This window comes from Corvus kubaryi, unplaced genomic scaffold (genome assembly GCF_017639235.1).
Source record: "Corvus kubaryi isolate FWS band 111438036 unplaced genomic scaffold, C.kubaryi_AGA036_p1.0 37284, whole genome shotgun sequence".
Taxonomy (NCBI): Eukaryota; Metazoa; Chordata; class Aves; order Passeriformes; family Corvidae; genus Corvus; species Corvus kubaryi.
In genome coordinates this window covers 7,242,243-7,257,014 of record NW_024581088.1, presented here as the reverse complement: position 1 = coordinate 7,257,014, position 14,772 = coordinate 7,242,243, and the positions used below count along the sequence as shown (strand labels likewise).

Sequence of the window (14,772 nt, the reverse complement as noted above, 5' to 3'; positions counted from 1 at the left end):
TCTAGTCCAGTTTATGATGTCAACAAGGCCTCTGACAAAAAGCAGAGGATTTCCTTCAGTGTTTGAACCCTGGCCCACTGCTAAACACTCACTCATTCCATTCCAACAGAAGAACCAGAGCTCATTACACTTGTTTACACAGAACAGCAAAACCAAACTGCTCCACACTGAAGTATGTGCTTAATTACTTGATTAGCTGACATATAAAACTCATTCCAAGCCTTTGTAAAGTGGCAGCATTTGCATTTAATTTTACTCACATTTTTAAGTCTGCTGAACAAATAATTAGGGAAACACCAATCTCAAAACATTTTTTTTGATATGTAAGTTCACCTTACTCTAGCATAAAAGTGATAAACTTAACACAAAACAAAGTCAAAGAAACAATTTTTAAAGTGCTGAAAATGTATTCTAAAAGCTATGACCACTGTCAGACATCCTACTTACCTAGTTTGAAGGTAATTTTTATTCTTGAATATGAACCTTTGAACAGAAGACTGACAAATCTAAAATATCACTTAACAAGCAGATACAACTGTGATACATGTAAACAGACTCATCTGCCTTATTCCATGCAAAAAAGATGCAGTAAAATAACCTACACATTAAAAATGACCCACACATTAGATCCAATATGTATCTTACACTTTATTAACTGTTTCTGTACATTTCCCAGACCAAAACCCACACATAATACAAAATTTGTATCTCAATATGCATATAGCTTACAAAACTCCACACTACATACAGAAATCTCCCAAATCATTATTCAGGCTGTTTTTCTTGCTTTTTCACCCACTTTTACAGGTTTGATTCCCATTTTTGAGAGCAGCAGTGGGTAGCAATGACTTCTCCTAAGAGCTGAGAACACCTCTGTTTCAGCAGAGCTCACTGTTTTGGCTCCCCCTCCTCAGGGGATGTATTCTCACCCTAAATTGTTTAACACCCCCAGGTCTGTCCAAAATCTTCAAATACCAAGGACACGGTACTGAAGGGCGGGGTGGACAGTCAGCCACATTTAATATTTCAACTGTACAAACACACTAAGGGTGTGTGTCAAGAGACCTCTTAATCCATTCCGAAAGTTGTTCTCTTAAGGGACACACAACTTCTCAAAGGAAAGCCAGGAATAAATAGCTAGGATAACCTTTTCTGTCCAAGAATCTGCACAGCAGTGGCCTTTCCTCTTGGTTGACAGCCCAGGGACATCAATCCTCCTCCTTCTCGATGTAAGGCTTGGTGCTGACTCGGGCCATCTGCCGGGCCAGGTACCGGTCCCGTGCTGACATCACTGTCTCCTCATTGCTCCTTTTGGCAAATTTGCTCATGCTCTCAGGTGCTTTCTGTGCTTGTTCTTTCTCCTCTTTCTCCCCTTCTTCTCCAGCTTTACGTTTCTGCTCAGAAAAAATTCCAGAGCTGGAGCTTCCCTTCTCATCCACCTCTCTGTCTTTTCCCTTTCTCTCTTTTCCCAGATCAGTCTCTCCATCTTTTTCTAAAGATGTAGGAGTACTTCCCCTCCTCTCTCTGTACTTCTTTTCATCACTGCCATATTTCTCTCTTCTCTCCTTTGCATGATCTTCCCTTTCTCTGTATTTCTCTCCTCTCTCCTTCTCTCTGTCATTGTATCTGTCTTTATCATTTCTTGTTCTTTCTTTCTCTCGTTCCTTCTCTGAGCCCTTCTCCTCTCTCTCCTTTGCCCTCCTCCATTCTCTGCCATGTCCCTCCCTCTCTTTTCTTTCCTTCCCCCTCTGTTTATCATCTTGATCTTCCCTCCTTCTGTAGTGATCTCTATTAGTGTGATCCCCGTGCCTGTGCCGCTCTTCCCTTTCCCTCTGGTAATCCTTTTCATGGGTCCTACTTCTCTCATAATCCTTCTCCCTGTACTGTTCATCATTTCCCCTTCTGCCTGGCCTGCTCTCTCCCCTCTGATGACTTGTTTGGGCTTTGGTGCGTGGCTCTTCCTCCACACTGGATGAGCTTGGTGACCTGGAATGCCTCTGGCTTTTGTGATGTTTAACCTCCTCTTCACTGCTCACAGAGCTCTCCCGCCTTTTCTTCTTCTTCAAATTTACTTTACTATGTTTGTGTCTCTTGTCATCATCACTACTATCAGTTCCTAAGTCGGTATCAGCATCTGGATTGTTCTCTTTCTTAGAGGGCTTCACTCTCTGTCTTTCCGATGGGCATTTGTTCCTTTCACTGGGTTCATCCTGACTGTCAGGTTTTTCTTCCTTTGTCCTACATTTTTTACGTTAGAAAAGAAAAACAACATTAAAAAGCCTGAAATCTTGGACGTTTCTACAAAGTGACTTCTGGTCAGGACTTAGGCAAAAGATGCTGCTTTTTGAAAAGTCTAAGAAAGCAAATCTGTCTGTGGCTCAGGTTCCAGGAATCCAGCACAAAGTATCCATTTCTGGTTCTCTGATGAACATGAGCTGAGGAATTTATCTGAAAGAGTGAGGTTAAGTATGTGCAGCCTCCATCTAAGGAAAACAACATTGATTTGTGTTCCTGTGTAAGCCTGCTGGCAGGTTATAAGTTTTCTTATGTGTTTAGTCCTCTATTCACATCAAATAATTATCCAGAGAAGAAGCAGGTTGTGTGTTTTGTTGACAGAGGCAGGAACATGGTTTTTTTGATCTCACATGTGTTCAGACAAAAATTAGTAACTTTCAACAGCTCAAATATTCTTAAATGCAAAATGCTGACCCATGGAGGGGGTTACGCTTTGTCATTCTCTTCTGGCTGATGAGGAAATACATGTTCAGTTGCATGAGCCACACCTCTTCCACTTAATCACACAGCTCCAGTAACAGCCTGTGGGACACTCTCATGAGTCAGCACACCACCAGTTACATTCTATGTCTGCTGAATGCTTGAAGGCACGGACAGCCTATAAATAATGGCTAAAAATTGCACGGAAAAGTTTCGTAATTTACTTAGTAATCCAATTAATTAAAACAACAAAGGTGGATCACTTTAGGGACAATTCTGAGATCTAAACATGAAGCTGTTTTCTCTCTGTATCCTGTTGTACCGCCACGAGAAAGAATAAAATTAAAATATACACCCGAGTTTATTTGAAAGCCTTGCTGGGAACACCATCTACAGGATTATTTGTTTCCCCTGAACTAATTTTATGTGCTAAAGGAAATTCCCTTAATTTGCAAGATTAAAAAAACATCATTTCAAATGGTCTCTACACAGTACAAAATCACATCATCCTGAACACTTCATGGAGAACTCCCCTGCTTCAGATAGCTGAGTAACTTCAGTGATCACTTTCTTCATTTAGGCTAAGAATTTACTTTCTAACAATCCAATCTCAGATCTGGAAGATCTCTTGATGAAAGCTGCACTTTCTTTGGGATGGCAAGCACTTAGCTAGTGACATCCATGCTCAAAACCTCTATCAAATGAGGTTTAATCTGAGTTAATTGTCTCAAATGATCAACTACTGCACACAAGAAACATCCCCTTCATCACATTTATCCACAGGGCAGAATGTTACCATTTTAAATAGCTAAATAATTCAGTCTCATCTCAATACTTTGTTTTGGAATGTTCACGTATTAAGATTTCAAAATATTCCCACTGGATTTCCTACATATATCATTCATTTCCTTTTACCACAGCATCAACACTCAATTTAGTTTTTATGCAACTAAATGTGGAGTAAGCACAAAGTTAAGAGACTCACATTCTTTACAGGAAATTCATAGTATATTCATTTCCTATGACTTACTGCTATGCTCATTATTTTACCTCTTGTCTTCCTCATGATTCAAAATGTGTAACTTAATACAGATTGCTAAATACTATATAAACCAAAGAAAATGTAGGTTAGAATAATACCAAGCAGGATTACAAGCATAACTGTCCTCTTGATACCTTTTAGACAGCATCCCTGTCCTGCTTGTTTCATTTCTGTGTCACTAATGATCATTAGTTATTTACCAAATTATTCAATTAATCAGCTGTTTGAAATTACCAGTTTACGTTACCACTGTTTTGGTGCTCTCTGTCTAATCCTCCAGTGAGTATGGAATCACAGCCAGATGCTGGTTTTTATACCTGAAACCCTTTTGGAATCACATCCTACCTGGCTTCACGGAAGCTGCATTTAGGCATCTCTTCTTCCCCCACTCTCTGGTTTAAAAGATGTCTGTAAAACCCACTGAGATCCCTCTGTTTGGTCACATCCAGGTATGCTGAGAGGAAGAAAAGAGAGTTGGATTTACTGTGCCACAAATACTCACCACACACAACTCACAACTGGTAGACACCACCACAACTGCAATCTCCATCTGGGAAGTTTTCAAACCCAAAGAGATAAAAGCTCAGTTACCTGACCTGACCTCACAGCAGACCATGCTTGGAGTAGAAGGCTGGAACAGGTGACCTTCAGAGGTCCACTCCAACCCAATTAATCTTATGATCCTACATCCTGTGCTTTACATCTACTCCTGATACTGATCAGAATGTCTGAGGTGAGAACTGGAAACATCACTGTACTCCAGGCTTAGGAGTCTTCCTTCAACAACTGACCCTCCCTGGAAAATTTAAGTACCAACCCAAACAGTACTGACGCACAAACAGAGGAGCTTCCTCTGTTCCATTTGTAAGACGTGCAAAGGAAAATAGCAGACCAAGGTGGATCTGATTCAGGATCTGTGAACCTGGTCCCCTTTGACTTTAATTATCTTAAGCCTCACAGAGAGACCACGAGATGAATATGTTGTAAATCATGTACAAGGCCCTACTTCTTTTTCAGGACTATTATTTCACTGTGAATCTCACCCTCAAGAGCTGATTCTCTTCTTTCTCTCTCCTCCTCCTCAGCTCTTTCTTGCAGCTTCTTCTTATAGGCTGAAGTCACAAAAGCCTCTTTGTGTGCAAACTCTCCTCCTTCCATTTCACGCTCTTTCTGAATTTTTCTTTCCATTCGTCTTTCCTGTTCCTTCTTTCTAATCTCAGCTGCTTTGAGGATATTGTGGATGTATTTGGGCTGAGGTAGAACGGAAAAAAGTTACCATGCTGAGAGATAATTGAGGTGGCTGAGAGAACACAAATTGGGATTGATGGAGAGGTTGAATTAAGTTGGTAATGGAAGAAAATTGTCAGGAGCTACTCTAATATTAGTGTTCTTCCCCTGATCGATAGCTATCCAAAATAAACTGCCACTCCCTTTCACATCCCTAACATGGCACATTTCCCAGTACCAGGAGAGGTTGCTGTATTCAATCAAAACAGTCATCCCATCTTTGACTAGGAGGATTTTTACTCTAAGTGAAAAGAAATGTTTTTTTTGATTTTTTCATCCCTCTGTCTTCCAAACTGTAACAGCCTTGCCCTTCTTTTAAGGAGTGGGAGGCTTCCTTTCATACAGAGAACCTGACAAGAGCCTTCAAATTAAATAGAATAAGTAACAATGAAATTATCATTTGTCAGGATCATTCAGCAATGCTTTGAAGTCTACAAGTTAACCAGTCATGACTACCCCAAGCAGAGAGAGTTGGACAGACAGGATACATTCTCATGTATTGACCTTTTTGTCATCGTTTCCAGCTAACAGTTTGGCACTGCTTTCTTTCTTCTTCTGCTGCATTTCATCGTAAATACTGTCATATTCATACACCGTAGCATCTTCTTCTAAAGCCTTCTGAATCTCCAATTTAGTCTAAAACAAAAAAAGGGACAAGAGATCCAAATAATAACAATGAAATCTTTACCATTTCCAAATATTTCATTCCTATATTGTAATTTAAGCAGATCTATAGTATAAACTTACCCATCAGAACATTGAGAGCAAATTAAAAATAGTCCCTTACCTGTTTCATTGCTTGCTTTTTCAATGCTTCTTTTTGAAGACTTTCCCCAACAGTTGGCTGAAGGAAGCATTGCAGAAACAAAATTAATTACATTGATAATAGTCTTTTTCTACCATTCTAACAAACAACTATATAGTAGTCCAATTACAGGCAGGTGTGATTCAGAAAATACTGGAAGTTTTCCTGCATGTCCATCAGAGATGCAGCAGTCACAAGCAGAGATACTGACAATCACATGAAAAAAGAAAAAGTATTCATAGTTAAATACAAAAGTCTGAAAGGATTTCGTGTTTACTTCAAGTCTGATCTGTATCATTAATTGTGTATTTTCAGAAATAAGAACAAACCTAAACAGCATGTACTTCAAATGTTACTGTTTAATTTCTCAGGATTAACATGCTAGCAAGTAACAATACTGATTTTTCCTAAGAAGAAACAGATCCCTATTTAAAATACGTTTTCTACTCATACTTTTACAAAAAAGCTTTGCATTTTATTTACTTTTTTCTTTTAATTAGTTTTGACCTAAACTACATATCTATCTTTTCTCAACCAGTAGGTAATAGTGTTAATTAAACAGATCCACTATAATGGCAGGACTTGTATCCTTGTTTAGGCAATTAAACATCTCAATCCTAAAAAGCAGAAATAGGAAGGGAAAATCCTTTTGCATTTTGGCAGCTTCCCAAGTTTTGCAACTTTGACTAATACATGCTCTGCGTCACATTTTAAAAAGGCAAAGATATTCTGTAATTTGTTCGTAATAAAATTAAAAAATGAAAACCAAGTAGCAGGGAGCTTGGCAGCAGGGACTAAGATCTTCTGAAATCAAACAGAATTAGCACCATCTAAATTCAAACAGATCCCTTGAACATGAAGGCTTTTAAATTCATTTGATGTTTAAAATAAAATAATAACATGTCGTGACCCCTCTTTCTTATCCTATTAAAACTTTAACAGATGTGTCAACAAGGGAAAACACCAAGTGCTTTTCCACAATTTTCTCCAGGACAGACTGTAAACAGTGCAAATCTTTTTTTTTTCACTGGTTAATTTCACAAACAGGGAACGAGCTGTGCAGGGATGGAGTTTCATTATACGTGACTCTGTGCACTCTGTCTCTCCCCTCTCCCCTCCCCAGAGGTGCCTGCTTGACTTGGCAAGAGGGCAGTGCTGTGTGAGCAGACACTGGCCCTGTGCTGAGTACCCAGTTCCTCCTCGGCACTGGGAAAGACTAAAATCACAAGTTCTCATCCATTTCTGTCCCTTTACCCAGCTGGCATTTTCACAAAAACCACAGGAACACCTGATATCGTTGGGGGCTCCGTCATCCACCCAGGATGGGAGTAATGAACAGGTACAGACAGTGTTAACCTCTAAAGGATTTTTTTTCTGCTACGGAAACCATAAATAATAAAAGTACTTGCAAACTTTTCTGTGGCTTTTATTTTTTTTAAATGCCAGAAAGATAGTATCTCAGAGGAGTACCAAGTAATTCTAGACTCAGCAAGAGAAGGTGCTAAGGTAACACTGTCATTATTTGGAGAAGTACATTTGGTATCATACAACAGAATCACCTGATCTAGAGATACTCTAGACCTTTGCTCACCTCCCACAAACACATGACCTTCATAAATAATACTACAATCAAAACCCCCTGAAACACAGAACATTGAAAATATTCCTTCCTAGCTCCCTCAAAGCAAAGGACTCACAGACAAGGAAAAAGGGGAACTCAAAAGGGCACATATTTCCACTTTTTCTGGTGCTATAATTGGTAAACTTAGATTAAATCCATCTCTGCTTTCCAAATGTTAAACCTTGTGGCTAATAAAGGGAAAATGCGACGTGCACTTTATGGAAGAAAAACCCTGCACTGATTCTGTGCTCATCACTAGAGAGCAGATGCTTGCTGTTACCCAGGTGCAGACAACCAGGTAAGGAAGCAGCCCAGGCTTCGGGCTTTAGGAAGCTGAGCTTGGCAGACATGAGCAACGCACAGAGCTGACTGTGGTATCGGGGGCTACACCCTGTCTGCTGCAGCTTGCTGATTATTTGGATTAGAATTGGATATAGTCTTTAATTTATTTATGTAGCTGGTTGGTTGGCTGGTTGACTGGGGGAAGCAGATAGCAGATTATTTAGTTTAAAACCTACAAGAACCCTGGCTTCATTCATCTCATGTTTACCTCTGCTTTCAGTACTGAAACTTAAGTTCTGAAGAATTTATGTTCATTAGTAGTTTACGACCCTGTACTTAATTTTATGACATATACCCTCTTTTGAAAAGGCTATAAATGAGTCAGTATAAACCATAAACAGCCATTTAAAATTACCATAGAACACACATCAGCATTACACAGAAGACCTCAATTTCCTCCTGGTTCTTGGGAAAGAAGATGGTCCTTTGTTTGATGTATTGAGGGTCATCACTGAAGGTTTCCACTATGGGAAACTCTTACACTGGTTTAACAGAAAGGTACCTCAACAGTGAAGAACCTCCCCTGCACTATTCCAGAAAGCAGGAGCTCAGTGAAAGACAAAACAGATTGTGCAGTTACAATTACAGAATAAGCTTTATTCCACCAAAATATTTGAAACACTGCTTAGAATGTTTTCCTTGTCTGCCTACATGGAATAAACGCATTTATCTGCAAAGATTATGTAAACACTAAAGTAATACATAATCCTTATTATTGGACATATGATGGTAAAGAAGTCCATCTGCCATTTCTCCAGAGTGGCAGTAAGTTTACAGAAAACAAACACCTTCCCCAATGGTTTATGGCTGACAATTTCCTGTTGTGTTGTGAGCTCTGACAGATGAGAACTTCCTGTCCTTTTGTATTGTTTTACTTATCAACTTCCCATTTATTAAAGGCCCTATAAGCTCAGCAATCTGTCTCATACTTTTTCCCTCCCTCTAGTCAAGCTATTCTTCTGAAGCACAAAGCTTATAGTTCAATATTTTCTGGAAGGAGAAAACATTTTAACCGTATACTGTGAAAGGACACAGAATCCATGCAAATCAAGGAACTCTTGAGAAATGAGACTCTCCAGTCTACCACTGCTACCAGACCATGGAAGAGAGTTTGTACACAACTGAAAAGGTTATTAAAAGAAAAAAAAAAAGCAATAAATTACCCCAATCTGTTAACATTTCTCATGGTTCTCTCAATTTCTTACCTCCTCACTTTAAAATGAGCTACTTACACCCCCACGTACATGGATTTAGAAGTGAATCCTTAAGGCCTGCCCTCATAGAGACCTGCACAATCCAACTACAACCTGCACATGAGACTCCAGTCTTCATGGAAAAGAAAAATAAAAATCACATCAGGCAGAAGATTCCTCTCAATTCACATATGATATGAGTCATGGCTACTAGCAGAAGATCAAGAGAATGAACATGAAAAACAAGTCATGTACACAGAATCAGCTTTCCTCGGCACTCCATCCTAGTTTCCAGAAACCAGATCAAGGACTTCCTGAACTGGAGGATGCACCTGAACCATTGTTTGACATCAAGAGCATCCCTCAATTTGACGAATGCATTTCTGAATCTGTTTATATTTTTCACCATGCCACAGTATCCTGTGGCAAGGAGTTCCACACCTTAACTACACAACTTCCTTTTGTTTAGACTAAACCAGTTACTTGGTAATTCCATAATATAACCTGCTGCTCATATTATGAGAAATGGCAACATCTCCTTACTTCCTGAATTATTCTTGATCTTACACACATCCTCTTGAGTTACTCCTTTCCACTTCTCAGAAAACTCTTTTCTAGGAGCCCCTTTACTCTACTTAGTCTTACTTTGCATGGAAACTGTTGCAAAAACTCTGGTCAGCACCAACATCAGTTACTCAGCAAATACTTTTTAATCAGGCTCTTCCTTTGCAAAGTTGTAAATGGTAATGAGTGTTTCGGACCAAACCACTACAAAGGATCTGTAAGTAAAACCAAAACTCTGAGCCTATGACAGGATATAGTTTTCTGCTTATTTTCAGCTTCTTCCTGCTTAAACATTCCATTTATCTTTAGGTGGTCACTAAAAAACCCACCAAATCCAGCTGATACATTCACAGAATGTATCACACTGGCTTCACAATCTCTCTCCTGAATTGAGCACCTACTGAGGTCTATGTACAGTTATTTTTTTCATCCTGTCTTAACAAATCAGTTTTGAAAGACTGGTACAGTACAGGAACATACACTGGGTAATTCTGGTGCAATCAAGAAACAGAAATTTTATCTGCTGTACGACAGAGATAATTTCAACTAAACTCCAAAGGTAAAACAGAACAATGAACAGCACACAGGGAATACTGACAAGGCACCTTTTCCCAGTCAACACTGTATTTCAAGAAAATTTCCATCCCAGATGCTCTGTTTCTTATGAACTAACACAAAGACCATCTTCAGCAACTAACATCCATTAATGTACTTAACCACAGCGGAAAAAAATAATCTAAATTCCTTCAGCAAGGACAGCGGCAGAATCTGAGTGAAAAATGCATAGTAATGTTAAAAAAAAGAAGGGAGCAGAAGTTTGGTATCTAATATATAATCACAGACCAAGTCAGGTGTGCAGATTTCCCAGCACAAACTTTATTAGAGTTCAGTTAAAAATACATAATCTCCAGACATTTGAGATGTAGTTCTGACTGATAAAGTGGCAGACAGGAAATGAAACCCCTCCCAAATGCTGCTCCTTATCTTGAAAAGCTCTGAAATTATTACTGAACTAATAAAGTAATTCTGATTTTTAAAAAAAAACAATCTTCTCCGATAAAGGCAGTTATGAGATTATTACTTTTTGCTGGGTATGTACCATACTGATGAGCACAACAACTTCTAAGAGCTTTTATAACAGACTCTGACAGTGAATCTGTCAGCTTTTCTGAAAGGGAGGACACTTGAGCTGTTAAGCTAAAAGTTGGCAGACAGCATCATATATTATTTTTACTAGAATTATTAGCATTCATTCTTTCGTTTCAATGTTTCGATATTAAGAGAAAATGAAGAAGGAAAAAAATACAAGACAGCCCCCAGGAAGGTTCGCAGACCTACCACATGATGTTTAACAACAACAGATTAAATGAGGTTTATTCCTGGGATCTGGAAAATGTGGGGTCAGATCCTTAATGCAGAGAAAGACACCAAATCCCATCTAACAGGGAAAGTGCTCCATTACCATCTCCAGGAGCTGTATCTAAAGGAAAGCCTCTCTCCATAGCCACAGTGGAGGTAAGCATCTCTGAGGACCACAGCTTAGTGAGGAAAAAGATGGGATTTAAAACATTCCTGTCCTGTTTCCTGTAAGCTGCACTGAGATGTTTCATGTTGAGTGGATAACACTAGGAAGGTCCTCAGCCCTTTCATGCCCTGTAAAACGGGAGCTCAGACACCTTCAACAGCAACACTCTGGATTCTGCAATGGAACCAGGTACACAGGGGCTGTGAATTGCTAAATTCAGGCTTTCTGTGACATAAAATTAACAACTGTTAGTTCATTAAAATAAAAATAGATTTTAAATATAAATATTTCAGTGAGTCAGAAACTGACCAAAATTATTTGATGCTTTATTAGCATTGTTTTTCTCAACCACACAAAAGAACAAACATGGAGAGAAGCTCCAGGGAAGAAAGAACATTTTTGTAGCACAGGTTTCTGTAAGGGCCCCAGCCCAGCCCATATCCCAGCCTGTTCCTGGATACTTCCCATGCTTCCAGCAGCACATCCAGGTGGGATTTACATAGCGCACAGTGCCCTCTACTGGGGCAGGTACAGAACGAGTAGAGTATTTTGAATGTAATACTTCAAAAGAAATTAAAAATTAAAGAGTACAGAAAAGAACACTGTCACGCAAATTTCATGCATCTTCTTTTGCTTTAGAACTTTTGGGTTGTACAACTTTGCTTTTGTTCACAATATGGACACCATAAAATCAATTACATCAAATTTGGGTGGAATGAACTAAAGGATTAAACACACTTATCCACCACACTTTAAAGTTAGCATCTGAGTGAGATCTGTTGATTACTACTGGGCTTTCTATTTGCAGTCATTCACCAGTGACAGTCAACAAATCTCTTTACAAGCTACAGTTAACTCTAGCAAACAGGTTGTCACATGTGCTGAACTTCTGGAAGAGTTGACAGAAAGTAACAAGAAAATCATCACTTTCATGTAATGTGTACTAAAGAAAATACAGATCATATTTCACACCCAAATCCAAAATGATGACACATATCCTAATGACATTGCCAAAATCTCAAAATCTGATGCAGCCATTAAGGGTTGGACACAAAGAAATTTGCAGACTATGGGGCAAATTACAGAAGAAAATTGTTGAACTGACCTCTTCATCTGACTCATCTGCGAACACTGACAGCTTCTTTGAAACAAGATTTTTCTGTGGCAACTTTTTGGGCATAATAAGCCCATATCTAGAGGAAAAAAAATTAAAAGTCACCTTTAGCATCACTTACAACACAGCACGCTCCAAAACAAAACATCTACAATTTACATTTACAATTCGAAAAGTAAAAGATCAGCATCAACATAATGTATCAAAGTTATATGTGAGCAGCCTTTGCAGCAGAGCACACCTGCCAGCTTCTCCCAGAGCTACTGCAGTCTTTTGCCATGCAAAGTTTCTGGATGCAATGATTGTCCTAAATCAAGACACAAATCCCTCTTGTCCAGAGCTCTCCAAATTATTTACTTTTCTCTCTCAGAGAAGTAAGAAATTATTGTTTAATCTGAAGGGATTTAGCCTTTGTGTATACCAGGCACTATTCCATGGCTACATTTGCAGTGCAGTAATTTCATGTTTTGCTGGTGATGTAAACCACAGCTACAGCTATGGCAAAGGACAAGATTTACAGTCAGATTATATCGCGCTGAGATTGATTAACCACACACAAACAACTCTTCTACTGACAAAGTCCATCTCTGTGCTAAACCCACTTCCCTTTGGGGCTGAGCAACCTCTAAATCGGAGATTTCTTGCCCACCTGCCTTTCCCTGAATCCATCACTGAGCCAATATTTCGCCACAGCGTCTATGGCTGAACTGACTGGAACACCCCATCATTCTGGGGGTACCACACCATCCCTGTGACCGCTGTTCGCTTCCGTGAGCCCTGAACCCGCCCCTCAGCTCCGTCTGACCCGGCTGCGGAGGCCGAGCGGGAGCCGCTGGCCCGGCCGCTGCCGGTGCTCGAGGGTGGGAGGTATGAGGGAACACTGAGGAGATTCTCCTCCCTAAGAGTAAAAATAACGCCGGGCAATACCGCCACACCCTCAAGGGCCTGCCCGCTGTTTTGAGTTTTGTTTGTTTTTAATAAACACAGTTTTAAAGTCAGGCCAACACAGCGAGGCCGAGCGACGGACACCTGGGATAAGCGAGTCCCTGGGCAAGGGTCTTCCAGCGCCCGCCCTCAGCGCCAGCCCCAAATCCCCCCCCGACCGCTGCCCCGCGGCCCCAGCGGGGCCCGGCCGCCCTGGCCCTGCCGGCACTCACTGCTTGCCCAGCGCCGCCATCTTGTCCGGCCGCCTCCCCCGCGCTGCCGCTGCTGTTCCGCGGCCGCAGATTCCTCGCGGCCGAGTCCTCCCCACGCACTTTCCCCTCCCGCCCCGGAGCCCCCCACGGCACCGCGCCGCAGTCCCGCTCCGGGAGGGAAGCGGAGAGCGGGAGGAGCGGGCTAGAGGCGGCGGGGGATTTTTTTTTTTAACCGCTCGGTGTCGAGGGGAGAAAGTGCTGATCGGGGAAGGGCGATGGCGGGCGCTTCTGAGGGGAGCGGCGGGGGAAGGCGAGCGCGCTTCAGGGCAGTGGCGGGAACGGTCCCTGAGGAGGGGAAAGCCCCTGAGGGGGAACGGCCCCGAGACGCTCCCGGGGCCACCGGTGGTCGTCGGTCCCCGGGCCGGGGCTGAGGAGCCGCATTGTCGTCGTCGTCCCTCCCCCATCCATCACCGACTTGTCACTTGTTTCCCGCTAAAGGCTGAAAGAGGAGTTTAATTTCCCAAAATGTTATTAAAAAAGTGATTCTGCCAAAAGGGACGTTATTGGAAAGATGAAATCTCGCTGCAGACAGTGTAGTTGCTGTAATCTCAAGCTTTATCCCAATAAGAAAGCTTTTTGTGTTATAATAATAGTGCTGGGCTTTTCTGCAACGTGTTCAGAAGAACGTTACAAAATGCTGATTAACAACCTTTATTTAAAATTATTCCTAAAAAGTCATTTAAGGAGACCGAGCCTTGAAAATTTTTGCTGTATCATTTATGAGCATTGTAACTTGGGAACCATAAAGATGTCCCTTCCTCTCTTTTTCCCATCAGAATCAATTTTAAAAAACCCTAAAACTTTGATTAAGCCTTTAAAATTTAGTAGCTATACCGGCAAATTTTTTTTCTTTAATGTTTCTATTGCTTTTTCTTCATAATCCTTAACAGACTCCCTCTCATCTTGACTAATAATCCCTAACAGACTTCAGCCATTCTTACAACAAATACTAGTGGCTGTGCATAAAAATCAACAGTTAATTTAATAAAAGATGTGAAACACTAGAATCACGAGGGTTAGATTAGAAATTATGAAATTTAATTGGAGGCACACTAGAACTGGTTGCCAAAAGGGGCTAAGGTTGGTTTTTTTCGGTGTGTTAGCTCTTTGTGATCTCTGCGAGCGCCCGGCAGGTGTGAAGCCACTGGTACAGGTATTTGGCTGGAGCAAAGCCCTGCTGCCACATTGCTTCTTGAGGGACACCTGGGACAAAAAACCAGCTGTAAATACAACAGGGAAAGTCAAAACTGTGAGCAGTGTTGCCACAAGAACAGAAGATCTTTCCCTCAGCAGAGTTTACCCTGAGTCCAGTAATGCCAGGAATGGTGATGCTTTGAAAAGCACACAGCTGTATTGTGACAGTGACCT

General features: G+C 40.8%; 2 protein-coding genes across 2 annotated transcripts in view; both read right to left on the bottom strand.

The window, feature by feature from the left end:
- Positions 1-628: 628 nt before the first annotated feature.
- On the bottom strand, positions 629-13,444 carry NSRP1 (nuclear speckle splicing regulatory protein 1). Its single transcript, XM_042026263.1, has 7 exons — positions 13,366-13,444; positions 12,200-12,287; positions 5,832-5,888; positions 5,549-5,680; positions 4,801-5,008; positions 4,103-4,211; positions 629-2,238 (listed from the first exon to the last, which is right to left on the bottom strand). The coding sequence occupies exons 1-7, from the start codon at positions 13,383-13,385 to the stop codon at positions 1,209-1,211; spliced, it is 1,644 nt and encodes a 547-aa protein (XP_041882197.1). The 5' UTR covers positions 13,386-13,444; the 3' UTR covers positions 629-1,208.
- Positions 13,445-14,420: 976 nt separating this feature from the next.
- EFCAB5 (EF-hand calcium binding domain 5) overlaps positions 14,421-14,772 on the bottom strand; it is a 34,980-nt gene continuing 34,628 nt past the window's right edge. The window contains exon 21 of the mRNA XM_042026260.1: positions 14,421-14,607. Coding sequence (XP_041882194.1) covers positions 14,504-14,607 — 104 coding nt within the window. The 3' untranslated portion in view covers positions 14,421-14,503. The remainder of the gene's footprint in view (positions 14,608-14,772) is intronic.